We start from the raw sequence: 19,477 nt of genomic DNA, 5'->3' as shown, positions 1-19,477 counted from the left end.
TGTTTGTATGAGTGTATGTGTGTGTTTTTGTGAATAAGTGTGTGCCTGTGTTTTGTAAGCTTGGAAAGCTTTTTCCACACCTGCTATGGCTCGCCTCCAAAACTCTGCAACCTTGAGGCCCCCCCCCCCACACACACACACACAGCTCCCTGTCTGCACTTACCTCTTTTTCAGACTACCTTGGCTCCCACTGACAGAGCATTGTTTGTACACTGACATGGTTTTTGTCTCCAGGGTCTCCCAACTCAACCTCAGGACCACCTTGAATAACAAATGCCCCCACTGTGGGGCCACAGACTGCACTCTGCTTGGGTTATGCTGTTTTTCTCTCTTAGAGTGAAGCTGGCATCTGCCTGTGTTTGTTCACCGTCTGATGATGTTCTTTGCCGTTTTTTGTGTGTTTATTTTACAGACACTACCCCAAGACACAGTTCACCGCCGTGGCTGACACTCCAGAGAACCTCCGACTCAAACAGCAGAGCATGATGCAGAGCCAGGTAACAGTTTGTGCTCGTCGCTGCTCAAACCAGACTCCAGCTGTGAGACGTCACACAGTTTGTTCACATTTTGGCATCGTTCCACTAAGGAGGCAATAAAAAGACGTGTGTAATTTGAAAAAGCTTGACTTGAGTTAACCATAAAAATTGATCCGGGAGTAAATGCTTTCACAAAGCCAACTTTCAGATAACAGAATCAGTCTAATTCAGACCTAGTTGGAACCCCCAAGATAAGTGCGTGCTCACAGCTTAAAGACCTGAGAAGTCAAGCATGAAATTGACTTACAATGGGCAAGTAAGAGACTTGAAGAGAAGGCCTGGAGGTCCTTGGTAATGTAATATATGAGAAACATAGAATGTTAATATGGAGACAAAAAGATCCAAAAGTTATTGCCAAGTGAAGAAAAATGGCTGTCCAGCTACAAGTTAGTAGGCCTGGGAGATGAGCTGCGACAAATGTTATTTTCATCGTCAGGCAATCTGCTAATCCATGTCTCATTTAGTGCTCAGTTGTTTGATCTATATAGTGTCAGAAAATGGTGAAAATGTTGATCAGTGTCTCAAAAAGCCCCAAATCACCTCCTCAAATGTCCAGAACCAGGAGATAGTCAATTTACTGTCGTAGAAACCAGAAAATATTTACTTTAAAGAAGCCAGATTCTGAGAACCTTTTTTTCTGAAAAAATTACTGGAACTGATTAATTGATTATCAAAACGGTTAGCGATTAAAGCTGTTCTAAGTCGTCATTTGAACTAACTTCCTGTTGGTTTTGCAGTTAGCAGTCCCCTCCCCCATTCCTACGCCGCTACATGAAAAAGCCTTGATTGCCAGACATTGCGTCAAACAAGAGGATCCTGCTCTCTACACATTTACGAGCTGACAGAACTGCCTCTTAATCAAGTTCTCTGTCTTGATTGGATAAAGTGGGAAGGAAGACCAAAAGATTTTATTTCTCTTTTACTGCACAAGGGGGGGAAGAAAGACACAGGGTAATTACAGTGACTGTTGTTGGAATACAGAGCTATTAAACACTCCTTTTAAGAAAAACGTATCACCAACAGCAGCTTTAATTTAAAATGGTTTAATCATTAATGTTGGGCCAAGTCCCCTCTTCTCAGTTTGGTCTTTTGTTTATCAGACTGGAATACAAGCACCTCTTAAATTTTATTGTACAGTAATGCAGTTTGGAAATATCGAATTGGACCTTGTCTAAATCTGTTTTGCAACACTTTCCATTTGCCAGTTTGAAAGAAACACTTGTTACGTAAGAAAGAATTGCAGCGTAAATGTCATTTAACGCTCGTTATAAGCTTCATCAGTTGGCAGGTGCTGCGAGAAAACCACTGCGTACTGATTTATGTGTCCAAAACCAAGTACACTTAAAAATTAGCTTAATAAGAGGCTAGTCTGGAACAACGGGATCATTTTCATGGTGACATAGTGTTTCTTTAAACTCAACATTCCAGAAATACACCAAATATTTTCTAAAACACTCACCTCTTGTTTTTACACCACTGCTGCCGTGAGTGTTAATAGAGCTGGCTGTCATTTGTATATATATATTTTTTATGACAGCTATAAACTGGATTATAGCTTAATAAATATTGTACTTCTTATACCACACTATGTTTGCAGGGACCCAGCACTGATGCACTTTGTCGCTGTACATTTCCTTTGTGGTGTACTGACCCATAGATCCAGTTTGATTTGTGACCACGGAAAACTCTACTGTGGCTCTTCCCACAGAAGCTAAAATAACAAAGACCCAAATATATTCTAGGATGAAAAAAAACCTCATCAGACCAAAATATCCATCTGAACTAGGTCATGTGTTATTGCCTTAATAAAGATGGCTCTAATAGAGTTAGAGAGATTTACGCACGCCAACAGACTTTCAACAGTGTTTTGCCACAATTGGCTTTGTGTAGATAACGAAACCATAACAGATCAGAGATAAAAAATAAAAAAAAGACTATAAAGAGGGGCACCGTTAAAGCCTGCTAGCCAAGGTTTCACTTCTCCTATTCAGGCCTGTTGTCTGGGGCATGTTTCTTCAGTATTCTAGGAAGTTGTCTTTCACTAAGATCATCACAGAAAATCTTATTAGAATGGATGTGACGCATTTAAATGCAAAATTGTGCAAAAATGGAAGTTTTAGCACAATTCAAGGGAAAAACCAGAGAGGAGGCAGGGCAGGGCTTATCAGAAAGTGTCTGGTCTTACCAGAGTGTCAGTGTCAAACGCTCGGGATAAAACTGGGGGGAGTGTGTGTGAGAAGGGGTTTTGAAATGGGGGTTGTGGTAGTAGGGGGATATCTGAGGGATCGAGGGACAGATGGTGTTTTTCTACATGGATTGTACATCCTAACACCCCCCACACACAAACAACCTACCATACAGTAAGAGGCAGTCTGTTGGTGATGGTCACCAGACTAAGAATTTTACACAAAATCTTTTTTGAATGTGATGCTGAAGGATTTGCATGATCTTGAATAAACACCTCTTCTCGTACAGGAAAGAGGAAATTATGATTTCACTAAAAAATGCCCACAGCTTTTAATGAAAGTAGATTGTTCAAAAATAATTTAATTCAAAACGGGGGCATAGTTTCAGGTTTCATTCCTGTCCTGGCAAAGACAGCTCAAAATATGCTTTTAGTTACAGAAAGAGGGATAAAAAGACTGATGATTGTGGTGCAAGTCAACCAGGCTCCCTTTTAAAACAAAGGTCATTTTTAACCTTAGAACTGAATTAGATTCTTTGAAAATAAGTTGCCCAAGATAAATATAGTATATCTCTGCAATTAAAATCTTGCTACCAAAGCAAAGGTAACACTTGCGAGATTTTGGAACCTCCAGAAAACCGCAGTACAATATCTGAATGTTCCTTCTTTCTGGATTGATGCTAATGAAGTGTAGCAGAGCAAAGCTAGAGAGATTTTTAGTTAAGACATATTTTTAGGCGGCCTCCCAGATGTGCCATTTTATATTTCCCGTGTTAAAGCCAGTAAAACGTATCAAATCTTTCTTTTTCTTTCTATGTGACATTTTGTTTGTATTGTTAGCATGAAATGCTACGTTAGCTAGCGCCCGCTTTGGGGGCATGCACCGTTTTTGTTGCTTTTGCGTTAGTTACTTCGAGTTGCTATGGTGCCACTGTGGTGGAGTTGTTTTTTGTTTAGTAAGTAGTAAGTAAAAGTGGTTATGAGGTGCTTTCAGCTTAGCTTCTTCCGGTGGGCATGACCGTGTTGCTACATGATCAGCATGGGTGTAAGTATGGTGTGTTGTGTAATAGCCACCCCGCCCCCTGTGCAGAGGGCGCTAGGGCTATAGAGATTAAATAACTTCTGTTGAGCTACAGCATATTTGAGCTAAATTATGAATAAATTCCAATGAATAATGAAAACCTGACAATATTGCATACAACCAACATCTGTGTTAAGCTAACGTGGAAAGAACTGCTCGCACCAGGATGCTCGAGCACTACTGTGTTATTCTCCTGTCGTCTTTTGAGTTTGTTTGTGTCAGCGTCGGCAAGTTAAAGGCGTTTTGTGGAGAGCCGTGGCCGTCTAACCCCTCACCACCATTGCCTCTGCGTTGCCAGGGGAAACCTATTGCTATGGTAGCAGGGTAGAGGTTTGTCACACCTCATTACAAGACTTTGCGGTGAGAAAACTGAAAGACGCAAGACTGAGAGAGAGAGAGGGCGAGAAATAAAGAGACTGTAGAGAGCGAATTGGGGAGGAGGAGGAGGAGGAGAGGGAGAGCAATGAGGCGCACATGAGCGAGGGGAAAAAAAGAGAAGAGACAGGAAGGCACCGACACAGAGAAATGGAGGGAGGGAGGAGTTCAGGGTGAAAGAGGAAGAGATAAAAGTAAAATCCCCAGAGGAAGCAAAGCAAGAGGAATGCAAATAGAAGCAGGGAGAAAGATTATAATGAGGAAGAGCTCCAGCTCTATGGGACGACTGTGTCTGCCGCTGTTGAGGCAGTAAAATATGAATGAATGAAAAGGGAGCACAGAGAGAAGGGAGTGTGGGTGGGGGTGTGGATAGAAAGCTGGGGCATGATTGGAGGAGAGGAAGCTGTTGCACAGACCCAAAAAGACAAAGGACATGGACTCAGGAGTGAAAGTAAGGGGAGGATCATACGTAGGCTGATGGCCGATGAAGGACAAAGATGGGTCGAGGCCACATTAATCTTCTCCATGACTTATCTTTGCGCGCAGGCTTGAGAGCCGCGTATAATTTCCCGTAAAATGAGAATCGGCTATAGTCCCCCCCTCCCCAGTTTCTCAGTGGACGTCACGCCCAAAGGGTGACGGCGGATATCACGCCGCATCACACAGGCACACGTTATCGGTGAATCATGACCACGTCATGTCATCAAGAGGCGTTGGCAGATGAGAGGAGGATTGGTCAGCAGTCTGCTCAGCAGTGTCAGACACTGAGCGGAGGGACAGAGATGGAGAGGAGGAGGAGGAGGAGGAGGTTTGTTTCTTGGTAGGAAATGGGTGCAGTCACCACGGAGGCAGCAGCGAGGGTGGAATTGGAAATGTCAGAGGATGTGCCGAAGACATCCGACGTAGCTGTTTTAGTTTGAAAGTAAAACAAGCGCCGACTTCCTCTTTCAGGTTTTGTTAAGCGGTGGAGGCGGTTGTGGGTTTGATTACTCGAGGGAGAGAGGGAGATCACCGTGCATTGTAATTTCTGATACTCATCTGACGCTGCATGGGCTGGACATTTCCTCCCGTGGCCTCGGGGTCAGGACAGGGTGGGCAGGCAGGAAAAACACACACACACACACACACATAGACACAGACTGGGGTTTGTCACACACTACCTCTCATTATGACCATGTATGGTTGCTACCACGTCCTGAATGTAAGGCCTTCCCCTTACCCAGCAAACAGGAAGAGGACGTCACCACAAAAGATGTAGCAGTATACGTAGCGCCAGCTTGCACTCTTTGCACACAGTCACATACCTCTGATGCTGACGGTACTTCCCTCATAGTTGAGGCATCAAACTGTTTGCGTATTAGGTAGGGAGGTCTCTTTACTGACCCAATACAGTGAAAAGGTCATCACATTTTTATAGCAGCAAAATTTTCATTCATGTACAGGCTAAACTTTATGGCGATACTCAGTATAGAAAGAACTTTAGAAGTGACAGTTCAGCATTTTGATGTTGGTTGATCCAAAGTGAAGTGTAAAACCATTTCTTTCCCACTCTTAATATACGTCAACAGGCCAAATAAAATCCTCTCTTAAGCTGAAGTAACATGAAATACTTTGAAGGTATGTGGTTACATTGACAGCATTTCTACAAATCTGCTACCTTTACCCTCCAGTAAGATGTGTGCTTACAAAGCATTTAATCAAAATCTAACTTTTTTGACATGTGTAGGTTGGGCTCACCAGCCGTGAAGCATCTAATCTGCCAGAAATATTGATTTGCGCTGCCCGTTAATCCATGAGAATCCTGCAGATGTTAGCGCGAAAATTAGCATCCGGTTCTGATAACTTGACAGGATGCGCTGGATGTAGCGCCCATAATTGGCCCACAGTGTCTTGCGTGAAGGTGGATATCATTTTTAAGATGGACCAACATCCCGTCCTGTGAACAGTATTGTGTTTCTGGTTCAATGGATTGCGACCATGTTTATCTGCTCGTTATTCTGAGTGTCTCCGCCATCGAGACCTTCAACAATCCTTAAATGTTTAAAATCTCAGACAAAAAAGTTCTGCCGCAGAACAGCAGTGTTTTACTAGAGCTACACATGCGCAGAAAGAAGGTATTTATTCCAACCAGAGAGAAAGGATTAGATTGTTGACGTGATTATTGTGGATAACATTTCCTGTTGAACAGCAGCACAACACGCATCACTGACAGTTCAGATCTGGCCGGATCAGATTGGTCTCTTCCGATGAAAGTGATTGCATGAATCATTTGCATTCTGATTGGACCGTGAATCTGATTATTTGTGTAATATAAGGGTCCATGTATACACAGCTGATAATACTACAGATACTTAAAAGGTGAGGAGAGTTGCATAATGTCTTTAAGGGAGATTGAAATGCTTTCGAACAAGCAGAAAAATATCAAGACATAATTGTTCTTTGGTGATATTTTTTTTCTTTAATCTCTAAAATGTTGAACAAATGTAGGTCAAAGCATCTATAAATAATAATTTCGCTGGCATTTGTTGGACTTTCCTTGTTGACTCACACGAAAAACACATTGAAACTGCTCATCCAGCTGTGTGGTTGATCTCGGGCCATAATGCGGCAGGAAAACATTTGCCTTGCGCATTTCAGCCTTCATTTTGTCCCTGACATGACTGTGTTTGTGTTCCGCAGGTTCGTTACAAGGAGGACTTTGAGAAGAGTAAAGGGAAAGGTTACAGCGTGGTAGCAGATACGCCGGAGTTCCAGAGAATGAAGAAAACACAGGAACAAATCAGCAATGTAAGTGTCAGCGGCCCAGTGACCAAGATGACCGCCCCTCATTCCACCTGTTTATTCAGCTCTCTGCATCATAACAAAGAGCTCTCAATGTGTATCTAATTTTCTCGATGTGATTACAATCTCTCAATGCAATGACTGAGGATTTGTTTAGAGTAGTATAAATGGTCCATAAGAAGTAAACTGGAATGCAGGGTTGGAGAGAGAGAGAGGGAGAAGCAAATACTTTATTTTGATCAGTTTCTAATCCAGAATCAAAATCGTGACACCCCTCGTCTCTGACATCAGTTAATGTGCTCTGCTCCTTTCATTGTAATGGAATTCTCCTCAAATCGCTCTCCACTTAGACTATTCTCCACTGCTCTCCCTCAGCCACAGCTATTGATTTGCCATTTCTCTGTAAACACTGAGCAGCGATGGAGAAGCGAATCCAGCATTTTACATCATGTCCCTCGACTGCTTAAGTCAGCTGTTAAGGCCTTTTGTATTTCAGCGTGAAACACACGGGCGACACAAAACATACGTCATTATACACATAACTAGCTTTGCGCTTGGCCTCGCTAATGGCATAATTAGTGTGGAGGGTGGTGGGTAATTACTGCTTTCATGTGGTGACAGATCTTGCGTGTCTGAGATCAAGGAGACGTGGAAGACAGAGGGAGAGGTTCTTTATATTAAACATATTTATGACAGGCCACATCAAGGTAACAAGTGGTGTATTTGGGCGCATTGTGAAGTGTTTTGAGCCAGATTTGATAAACTAAGACATCTGTTTGCAATCGTAAGGGAACCACCCCAGAGGAGTTCTGCAGCTTTCCCTCTTTTTTTTCACTAAGAAACGAACCAGTGTTACTCCAAGCGATCTCCAGAATGTCAGCAATGTGAAGCCTTCATTCACTTCTACCCATTTAGACTTGTGTCCAGTCTGTCATTCTCGTCATGATTTTCCACTCGTGGTCGACTTTCTCCACTTTCCCGCCACCTCCTCCTTGTCAAGCAACAAAGACAAAGAGGTATTTAGGAGGTTTAGGAGCAGCAGCAGCAGCAGCAGCCCCGGGCCACTTCCTGTAAATACACACATACCATCTGTTCAACCTGCTCCTTTAAAACAAACCAAAGTAATCTCCTTTACACACTCTCGCTTAGCATATTGCACTCGAGAACAGTCGCTGTGTTCTCTCACTGTCCATCCACAAACACTCCGTCATCCCATCCAGTCTGTGAATACACTCCTCCTCTGTGAATACACTCCTCGCTCACGCTGCCGGCACAGTGGGCTCTTTGAGCGCGGAACAGAATCGGGGTTGTAAATCTTGACCGAGGCACTGTGAGTCAGTCTGTTATCAGCCTGGTAATAAGGGTGGGGGGGCAGGTTATTTAGTCATAGAGCAGTCACTCAGTTTCAGTTTCATCAGCGTGGCCCTGTTTCATGTTGTAACACTGAATGCTGCCTTTGTCACACTTGCTGGAGAGCGAACTCTTTGTACCTGAAATTGGAGTGCAGGTGCTTCTTTTAGCTCTGAAGAAAATGTTCGAAATGCTCAGTTAGACAGAGAGAAGAGTATTATGAATGATTAAAGTTGCGTTTTGCTGTGCTTAGTCATATGACACCCCCCTCCTCCTCCTCCTTCTCTCAGTGTTTCCTCTTGACTCTAGAGCAGTTGGGCTTCTTCTTAGTTCCCCTATTTCACTTCACCTGGTCTTCCTGATGTGTCAGCGATGGTTGCTATGCAACTCTGAGCTCACACTACTTCCGGTCGCCGCAATGTCATTTCCTCTCAGCTTCAAGCTGCTTCCCGAGGCTCTGCCGCACGTAGCGCCCCACCTATAGCCACAAAAAAACGGGGGAAGCTGTAGAGGTAGTGGGAGACACCTGGTGGATGGAGAGTGAACTGCACTATTACAGCTTCCTGGAAAGAAAACTGCACCTGTAGATTTGAAGCTTGGAAATGGACACCTAGCCTGTTTTCAACCGTGTTGGTACATGTGCGAATGAACAAGGTTCAATTTCTCTCCATTTCTGCCTGCAACCCCCCCCACCCCCCACCCATTTGCTGGCATAATACCCATGTTCACTGTCTATTTCTCACCTTGTAGTTTTTTTCCTACCGTATGAGCCAAAGGGAACATCACAGCCCCCTTTTCTCCTTTTTCTCTGGTCATGTATCACCAAACATTTGCATCTTTCTATTGCATGGACAGCCCAGTTCTCTTTCCAGTGATGAAGTACTTCTTTTAGTTCTGGGTGTGTGCCGTCTCCATGATTATCTCTGACCTTACACTGTTTGTGCTTGTCTTTTTGCAGATTAGGTACCATGAGGACTTTGAGAAGAAGAAGGGTGGAGGAGACCTCCCACATCATCAGCCAGGCAACCCCGGCCAAGGTATTCCTCTAACACACAAACACACATGGCTACGTACGTCTGACTTTTAGTACTTTTTATTGATCAGTCAGATGACAGATATCATGACTGTTGTCCTCCAAACAAGAGAAGAGTTACATTAAGAAGAGCAGCAGGGACTTTATGTTTAAGGGTTTATGTAAGAAGAAGTAGTAGGTGGAAGCAGAGGCTCATTTGCAGAAAGCAGCCTCTGACGTTTCAGAAGCTGTCTTATAAATCAAAGGATCTGCATGATTCGATACCACTTAGGGAAGTGGCAAGATTTGCTTTCAACCCTTCACTAGCTGTCAGTCACATCAGGCATTTTTGTTTGTCTGAGAGGAGAGCATTGCCTGTGCATTTCTCTTTAAGCTTCTTGCCGTGTCTGTACTTGGCTCTATCGCTGCCACAGGCTGTATGAGCTCACCGGCCTGGGTGTTAATTCATCGCACCACTCCAGGAACTCGGTTGTAACATGTTCACTGCCGTGCTCCTTGTTCCAGTCATGCAGAACTGCACTGCTGAAGAAATTTCAAAATCTTGATTAAGTCTGATAATCCGGCAGTAAATGTTTACATGTATTAAGCATTAAGTCATCACTCAAGACAAGAGATTTTCTGAACTCGATCTCATTCAAACATGATGAACTTGTCTGAAGTGACTTGAAGCGTTCAGAGGTCAGTGAAACAGTCACAGCTACAGTATTTGAATGACCAGCATACCCGCTGTTTGTATTTCACACACCTGATTTGCACTTAAAAACAGAAAGGCATTGTTCGGCAGGTTGTGTAACAGGGAAATCAGTCAGCCGGTGGGTGCACGTCTTTGCTTGCCACGTTTTTGAGTTCCTCCTTCTTTTCATGCAGACATTCAATCAGTGAATACACCCAGCATTAACGTGTATAATGTACTGAAATCTTAATTCTCCGTGTCAACCGGTGAGCGTGGTATCTGACAGACAGACCGGCTTGTTCATGTGCTCCTCTTTCTGTTCCACCAGCAGCCTACCAGCCGCCTGCAGCCTCTCAGAACTACCACTGTGAGCCAACTCCTGAACCAGTGCGCCAGGAGGTCGCCGCCCCTCCTCCCTGTGCTGGGGTAAGGCCTCTGTTGTCCCTCCACAAGTTAGGAAAAAAATAAATAAATGAATAAAAATAAAAACATGCTTACACCTCAAAATATTTGCTATTTATGAGTAGGACTGAAACATCAATGTGCAACTATGAGCACTTTTTCTTCAGTTTCTTCGCTTTTTTTACTTTCAATGCAATTAAACTAAACTTTTTTTAAATTTTTGGCCTTTTACTCCAGAAGTCTGGAATTTGATAGATGTCTGTTTACTCAGCAGGTACGGCTAAGTGAGCCATGCAGACACATTTTATCTCTGTAGGAATCACATTCTTACAGAGATGAGTTCTGTTTCTGCTCCTTGCTAGTACTTTTTATTTATTTATTTATTTATTGATGAGTCACCAGTTATTTATCCATTCATATAATTTCTGTCTTTAGTAGGATAAAGGGACTATAAACTACTTTTTGCTTTGGCAATATCCAAAATTGACAAACTATGTTTTGTTATTATGTTTTAATAATCATCATAATAAACTAGCATTGCACTCCTCCGCAAAGGCCCAACAGGCCCCTTTAATGCGATCAAGTCTAATCCTTTCGCTCTGAATGTTAAACCAGCCATAACCGCTTGATGATAATTTTAGCTCACCAGATCTCGGACCGGCATTAAATTGTATTACTCATGTAATTCTCTCCCATAGATAGGAGCCACTTAACAATATCCAAAGTGTCAATAAACGCCTCACAGTTTTAAAGAAAGGCAAAATGTAATTCTGGATCAACAGTCAGTGGGGTTGATTCTGGGCTTCCATCCAAGTTTTGTGTAAACTCACTGAGTAGTTTGGATGTAATCCTGCTGACAAACAACCAAACACACCAACACAGGTGAAAACACAATCTCTCTGGCAGAATGGGATTGATCCTTGTCACCGACTGTTGTCAGGAACTAACCAAAACGATCTGCTGTCATCCACAGAAGCGATACAGGGCCGTGTATGACTACTCTGCTGCCGATGAGGACGAGGTGTCCTTCATGGACGGGGACGTGATCATAGACGTGCAGCAGATCGACGAGGGCTGGATGTACGGCTGCGTGGAGCGCACCGGCCAGCGGGGCATGCTGCCCGCCAACTACGTGGAGGCCATCTGAGTGAGAGGGAAAGAAAAAGAGGGAGAGAAAAAGGAGGAGGAGGTAGAGAAAGGGAGGGAAAGAAGGAAAGGAAAAGCCCAGTGCCATCTCATCTTAACGCAGCTTTCTCTTGATTTTACTCTTGTTCCCTAACCTGTCCTGTGAGACCCTGAACCCCCCACCCCCATCCTCCCCCCGTCTGCATCCCTGCTCTGCTCTCACTGTTCAGCTCTACCACAGACACCCTCTGCCTGTCTGTCTGTCCTTCTCCGTCTGTCTGCCTGCCTGCCTCTCTGTCAGTCTGTCCGTGCCGTCTCTGTTTGGATGTCCGTCATCCTCTTTATCTTTTCCCCAGTTCCCGTCTCTGCTCTCGTGCCGTCGCAAGTGGAAATGAAAAAAAAAGTCTTAAAAGGTTCGTTGCAGTATGTCGGGGGTCACGCCGTGTCACACAGCTCCATCCTAGCTACAGCGCTTAGCAGTCCTGACACAACATGCAAAAACAAAGACGAAAATGTGTTTTTTTGTTTTTTTTGCTTTTGTTTTTTTTTAAAGCCCCTTTTCAACACAGCTGCAATGTTTTCTTTGGAGAAGTTTGAAGTGTGGCTTTTTCTATGTGTAATTTTGCAGCGCGATCTTGGCCAGACTGGAAAACACAGTGTAGAAATCTCAGTCTTATCAGAACTATAAGCTCAAATGTGTTTTGACTTGTGTACATTCCTTTTAACCTCTAACCCTGTTGCACCGATCAGCCAGTTCTCAGTCTTTCCAGAGAGGTTTTTAATAGATTGTATAGATGAAGACACACATCTCGTGCTCAAGAAGGCACCCTCTCGTTCAGCACTGCATTGCGGGTATTGTGAAAACTGGAAATTGTAGCCTAACTGAAGAGCACCTCCTGTCGTTGCCTTTCCCGTGGCGTGTTGGATACAGGAGGGATCAGGGACAAGTTAGGGGACATTATCAGTCCATCTCTGGCAGCCACACTGAATACATCACCTCAGTCGGTGTGGACGTGCTGTATTTACACCCTTATTCCTGTGTTTTTGTAGCCTGAATGCCTTCAGTCCTGAGAGATTCACAAAGTTACGGTGATCGAGGATTGGAGGGGGAAAAAAAAAGAGATGAGATGCTACAAAATCTCTGTGAAACACTGAGAAAAGAGAAGGCCAAGCACAACTCTATATTGCAAATCTGTTCCTCTTTTATTTTGAATTCATTCCACTGTTTTTGCGAGGAAACATTCCAGACTTTTTCTTTTTTCCTTTCTTCCATTCAATGTGAGAGACGTTAAATCCTTGGCTGTGGTAAATGTTGTTGTCGTTTTTTTCCTCATGCTGTCCCTCTTTTGCCTTTGTTGTTATTGTAAGATGCTTATTTTCAAAAACACACAAAAAAAAGGATTAAAGTGTATTCAAATAAATAAACCAGCATATCAATTTATGAACCGAGGAAGAAGTCTCGTGCAGTTGCAGTATTAGATCAGCTGTGGGATTAATATATAAAAACCTGTAGTTCCTGATCAGAACAGGCCTTTTTATGATGGTGTTTAAAGGTTCACTATGTAGTTTTTATTTAGGAGAGAAGGATCTTCATTGATTTCTAAACAAACTAAATAAAAAGACTGACTTTTGTTTTCACATGTTTATATTTGCTGGACCCCGCGACCTTTCTGGCTTCAAACAGTGTGTTATTACCTCATTAAAAAATTGCAAATATTAAAATTCTGACGTTGAATTTCTTCCCCTAAACTACATAGTGCCCCTTTTGTAATATTCTGGAGCTACAAATGTGACGGAATGGCATTAAACATGAAAGAAAGGTTTAATTCTGCGCTCTGGTCACCTCTTTGTAACGTCCAAAGCTCAGATTTTTCCAGACAGGTGAATCCCAAAATCGTCAAACTATTTTTTTAGAATTGCAAAATCTGCCAAAATCTACCTGCATCTGTTTGGCGGTTGGAAGGTCGGTTCATAAAAAAACGTCGAGCATTTAAGTTGCTGGCTGTTGCACAGAGATGCTGCATCATTCCTCCACTCAGCATAATGTATTTCTGTGAGGACCTTTTATTATATTCTTAGCGTGATATTTGACCGTTTCTCAGTGGTGTAAATAATCCCATCGGCCCCTGACCGTACTCTCCCCGCGCCCCCTCCTCCCCTTTTCTTGCTGTTTCATTCTCCTGTGATGCACTGTGACTGTCACAGACACGAGCGACCAGGGCGGTGTGTTTTAGGTGGGGCTGGGGGAGGGGAGCAAAAAAAATGTTCAGCTTTATTAAAAAGAAAACAAGGCTCTCACTATGTAGCTAGATGACATTGTACAATTGTATATGTATCATAAAGGTAAGTTAGGGAAAATGTTTTTACAGGTCATGGTGCTCTGGGAAGTGGCTTGCCTGCGGATTAAAAGTGGTTCATATTTTTTGTGAAATGTGGCTGAGTTGGGGGGGAGTTGTTATGATTTAAGACGTGGACTCCTGGAAGAATCCTGTTTGGTGCAAGTCGGTGTTGAACATTCATAACGTTTTGCAACTTTCTAATGTGAGGAAAACTGTCGGCAAGTCAGAAGAAAAAAAAAACAAAATCCACCTCGAACTGAGTGAATGAACACACTGTGTGTACGCCTGTATTTTGCATTAACCTCTGTTTGACAACAGGACATTTGCAAAACAGATGCTGGATCGGAAGGCTGGGTTTTTTTTTTGGTTTTGGTTTTTTTAGAGCACAGTTGTGTTTCTCTTGAGGGTTTGGCTTGGAGTGGAGTGGAGTGAAGTGTTGTTCCCGGCTCGTGATGATGCTCGCTCAGATTTAATTTAATAACAAAGCTACTCACACTGGCGGTTCTCGCTCGCGCCTCCGTTTGCCGTCTTTTGTCTCGAGGGCGTAGATTTTTTTTGCCAGGAAAAAAGAAAAGTGGCCAAAGACGGCCAGCGTTGTGTAACGAGTGTGTGGCTCAGGATGGATTTGTCGAGGGCAAAGTCAAATTCGAGCGTGTGATGATGTAAGTGTGCGAGGCCGCTGGGGAGACAGAGGGCAGCGAACTGATGCCCTCAATCTCGCCACCCCCCGCTTCGAGGCAGGGCAAGTTGTTTGTCTGACCTGGATATTAGTCAGGAGTTAACCTCTTTGCGCCAAATGCCGCTCTTCTGCTCTGGCATCACTCATCCACTGAACCATAACATCATATCATAACCCCGTTCCCATTCAGTTTCTGTCTCGTATCCTGTCCACCAGTCTGCTCAGATCCCTCTATTCCTTCAGCATTCATTGTAGGCTCCTGCGCTTCTGATGAATCACCCCCTGCTTCTATGATACTGGTTATATACTGTAGACTCTGCAGAGTGAACTCATGTAATCCACAATCGGGTTTAGCATTCAGACCAGTTTTGTGCATTTCATCTTAAGTCGTTTTCTTTTGTTTTTGATATAAGTTTGTTATTTTTTAAATGAAAAAAATAAAGATACCATATGCATATTGACATACACGTGTATTCGAAACTCACTCTGGATACACGCTCAGATTTAAGGACCTGATATCATCTCCTGTTGCCCTGTTACAGCACTTCAAATTGTACTTATGATTCTGCAGATTCAATAAAATGTCATTTTTTTCTCAGACTGTCGTTTGTGCTGCGTCCTGTGTTGTTGTTGTTACAGGATGATGTATTTTTAACCCTAAAAGTGTGTTTTTTTAGCTCCCAAGCTGTATTTAGTAAGATCTGTGACCAAATAACTGGTGGATGTGATGGAGCTACAATAACGCTACACAGAACCAACATTTAGTTGCAAGAAAGTTAAAAACTGGTGAAGACAGGAATTCTTAAAAATGACACATTGACTTCTTGACATTAGTTTGATTACTGTAACCATTCAGCAACAGCTACTTCAGAGTAGAATGAATGTTGCCAATTTTCTTCAAGGTCTCTTGGATGATCAGGACAAATGTAAAGCCGATCCGGAGCAAAATAAGCAATCGGTAAAGTTTAGAACATACATACGAAGAATCATAAAAATCAGCTGTGCTATACTTGTTGAATGAGACACACCTGTTTGTATTGGGTTGTGTATATTTTTCATGAATATTTTAAAGAAAAGTCACAATTTTTTTTTCAATAGCTTCAAGGTAATTTTGCTCATTGACTCAAAATCAATACCTATATTTCTTTCTGTACTGGTTGAGTGAGACACGCCTGTTTTTTTGTTTGTTTGTTTGTTTGTTTTTTGTTTATTGGCGGGGAATTTAATGGAATTTCTTTCTTTCTTTTTTTTAAAATAACTAATATGTGGCATAATGCATTCAAATATGAATACAATTTAACACATTTCTGAGTCTTGGAATAAAAAAGATTGTATTATTTCAACTGTATAAATAAAAAGTTATATTAGCATAAATTAATTAGCATTTCTGTCAATGGTGGAAATCGTCCTGTTCTTGGGACATCTTATCCCGGAGTTTAGCCTGTCAGGTGTTACTTGTTTCCCTGGTTGTCCTGCGCCCTCGACAGTTAGTCTGATAAAACATTTCTGTTTAATTATTCGAGGTTAATTACGGATTAGCGCCTAGTTATCCGCAAAAAATCTGCCTGGAAGTCAACCATGAGGTAAAAATGTGCTTGTTATCTTCCGGTGACCTCACTTCCTGTTTTGGGGTCGGTTCTCCGAGCGTCTCCGATCTCCGCCGATCTGCTGCACCGGCTGTGAGCGCTGCTTTCTCTGCTGCGTGTCCGTCTCCCTCCACACCGTCCATCTCTGACAGCGTTTCCATCATGGTGGACATTTTGATGTTGATGTTCTTCGCCATCGTCGGCCTCGTCTTCCTCTCCTACATCATCTACCTGCTGTGATGGCGACGCCGCTCGGCCGCACGGGCCGGACAGGATGTGCGCTTTTCCTCTCCTGCATCCCTGGTTTCCATCATGGTGACTGGTAGGGGAGCGTTTGTCTTTGCATGTTATGCATATACATTATAAGGGAGGGGGATGATGGTGAAAACAACAGGGAGGATGTTTATTCCTCGTTGTGATGATGTGTTGATGTGGGTTATTTCTGCTGGAAATAATTCAAGGAATACATGTTTTTATTCCTCAGTGATGATCTGTGAATGTTTGAGAGCAGCTGTGATGTGTTTCAGGGAGACGAGCCGGGGTCAGGCCACGATGTGTTTCCCACCGGGGCGCTCATGTGTGATGTGAGGAGCAGTCCAGTGGAGAGGAAGAGCGAAATGGAAAGGAAGCGGAAGCTGAACTCTTTCTGTTTACACCCTCCACCACCACCACCAGCCCCTCCCTGTCATTGGATCAGGATCCCCCCAGCAAAGATTCACTCCCAAGACCTCCCATTTACTACATTTGTGTAGCTTCTCAAAGCTTGTGCATGCCCGTGTTTCTCTTGAGTGGAGGAGAAGTGTTACCTCTGCACATGTAGAGAAGGATTGCAGGATACGGGTGTAGAAATTTGCCTTTTTTTACTCGTGTGTGTAATGTTCAGTTTGACCTCTCACCCCCCCTTGTGTGTCTCCTGTCGCCAGATATGCCTCGATTGGCCTTAACATCAGTGTTGATATCACTTCATTCACATGTTGCCGACATGTTCTGCTCCTGACCACAATCAACAGATTCTCCTCCCCGTCAGGTCGAAGGGGAACGCGTCTGTTCAATAAGTCAAAATATGACGTGCATGAAGAGTCACAAGGTGTCGTTTCAGAGATAAATCCACTGTTCGTGCTTCTCAGTTTCACAAACTAACCTCATATAATTTATCTGTTACATATGAATATTGTTGAGTTTACCGATGCACTGATGATCTACTGAGGTTTGTGGCAGTATTTCACACGATCATGTCGAATAAAGATGATTTCAGTAAACTTGACCGCTTCCTCTTTCGTTCAACGCTCGTTTTGTTGATGTCCAAATAAATGAAATCAAGGAAACATCACAGCGTCACCTTTCACGCCACGATGAGTTCAGTGCTGGTGCTGATGTTTGGTTAACACATAATGCACCTTTAATGGATATAACATAATATATAGTCAGTATTATCATAATTCCCTTATTAATAATAACATAGTTTTATTTTTATCTGTTTCCCTTATTGTATATCCCTTGTATGTTTTTATATATGTTATACCTTTGTGTTTTGTTGGACAGGAAACAGTGTTACGGCCACAACAAAACATATTCTGCTGTACTTTGTGACAAGCAACATATTGATAGATAGATAACCGAGCATAAGTTTACAAAAGTAAGAAAGTGTATATTCACAAATAATACCAAGATTAACCATAGCACCCAGAACTTCACTCCCTAACAGAAGAAAAGACTATTTAAACTAAACAAACAAATAAAGCCAAAGACACAGACCACCGTCCTCAAAAGAAAGAAAACAAAACAGCTGAGGACAAAGACAGAGACAATATAAAACTGTCAGGACTGTCAAGAAGCTCCTTCTCCTCCACCCGCCCCTGAATTTAGGGCAGCATGTGAGAACAGAGGAGGAGAAAACACAGAGGGGCGTGTAACAGATTGTAACTGGGAACCACTTCGTCACCAGGACCCAAAAATACTGTTATTTAATACTAGTTTTGTTTTCAGTACTTAAAGGAACGCAGAACATATTCTGAGCTTCACAGCAAAACAGCTTTCAACCATCATTCAAGACATAAAAGATAAGTAAGCAAAAAATATAAAAATGGCTCCGTACAGCTCATCCGGTGTGATCCAAATCTCTTGAAGTCTTAAATTGATTTTTCAAAATGTTACTTAAAATCCTTTTAAAACCTAAATCTTGCTGTAGCTGCTAAGCTAAACTTGTTAGCATGTAAAACCAGATCAAATCAGTGTGGGATCTCTGGACCTCTGGGGGCCTGGATTACACCTGACAGGCTGTAAGAGCCATTTTATGTTTTTGTTGTTTTTCATCCCTAAGGCCGCTCTTGTGGACTATAAAACTCCACCTGACTTTTAAATCAACATGAGTAGATAGTAACTGATGTTTTGTTGTTGAGTGAAGTCATCCATTAACACTGTTCTGTTCCCTACAACGGTGGTGCCATCGGATTATCTGATATCTGAGGCCGAGCTCTGTTGCAGCGTCTCTGTTCCGCCTGTGTCGATCAGGGCAGGAGCTATTTCTGTATTTGTTGAGGGGAACAAATTGCAGCCGGAAAAGTGCAGAATCCAAATTAGAGTCATCAACCTTGAGGGAGTGCAGATGGTCTGCAGTGGAAAAGGGACTATTTTTGTCACACATGAGTTTCCCCTGTCCCTGCCCGCAGATCATAACAACAGTCTATCTCTGAGACCTCTGACCTCTCTGTGAACGGGGGAAGATGTTTAAATAAATTGTGTTTTCAGCCTTTTTTACATGGTGCCATGTGTCTCTCTCTGGTGACCCCTCTAGTCAACTTCTGCAGCATTAATATTGCTTTTATGTTTCTTGGACAGTCTTGTATTTTAAAGCATGAACCTGACAAACGATGACAGATTTTGGAGGCTCAGTATCTCCTGTCAGGTGAAGCACACTGGCACGCTGCTGCTGTGAGCAGCTATCATGTGCAGTCTGGATTTAGCTGGTTGCGGTCCTGCAGATGGTGCTGTTTACCTACAGTGGGAGAATGAGCAGATGGCAGAGCGTCCAGCAAGTAAATACACTGGGCTCCTCCAGATGTGTTCAAGGACAGATGATTCGGAGCAGGACGGCAGAAGAGTGGCCTCAGTTTAAGAGTCACAGATGAAAAACAGCAGGTGTGAACTGTCTGAACGTTGCTGCTGTTGTTTTCATATTGATAACTTACTTAAAATATTTTGAAAACATTTTGAAACCATCCAGTGGCAGGTCAGCTTCTCTCCTGCAGGGTAGGATTGACATATTTTGAGAATTTGTGATGTTCATATAAGTGATTTAGTTGCTACTGCTTACCTGCTTATTAAACAGTTAA

The 19,477-nt window shown here is 42.8% G+C and overlaps 1 protein-coding gene across 2 annotated transcripts in view; it reads left to right on the top strand.

The window, feature by feature from the left end:
* lasp1 (LIM and SH3 protein 1) overlaps window positions 1-15,159 on the top strand; it is a 31,589-nt gene extending 16,430 nt beyond the window's left edge. Inside the window, exons 3-7 of one of the 2 annotated variants that reach the window (XM_037088341.1) lie at window positions 413-497; window positions 6,857-6,964; window positions 9,267-9,345; window positions 10,346-10,440; window positions 11,390-15,159. In XM_037088341.1, coding sequence (XP_036944236.1) covers window positions 413-497; window positions 6,857-6,964; window positions 9,267-9,345; window positions 10,346-10,440; window positions 11,390-11,563 — 541 coding nt within the window. In that variant the 3' untranslated portion in view covers window positions 11,564-15,159. Of the gene's footprint in view, window positions 1-412; window positions 498-6,856; window positions 6,965-9,266; window positions 9,346-10,342; window positions 10,441-11,389 lie in introns of both variants that reach the window. The other variant, XM_037088340.1, reaches the window with a different exon arrangement.
* Window positions 15,160-19,477: the final 4,318 nt, after the last annotated feature.

Source organism: Acanthopagrus latus, chromosome 23, assembly GCF_904848185.1.
Source record: "Acanthopagrus latus isolate v.2019 chromosome 23, fAcaLat1.1, whole genome shotgun sequence".
Classification (NCBI taxonomy): domain Eukaryota; kingdom Metazoa; phylum Chordata; class Actinopteri; order Spariformes; family Sparidae; genus Acanthopagrus; species Acanthopagrus latus.
The sequence above is the reverse complement of the archived record's forward strand: the minus strand, read 5'-3'. Positions and strand labels throughout refer to the sequence as shown.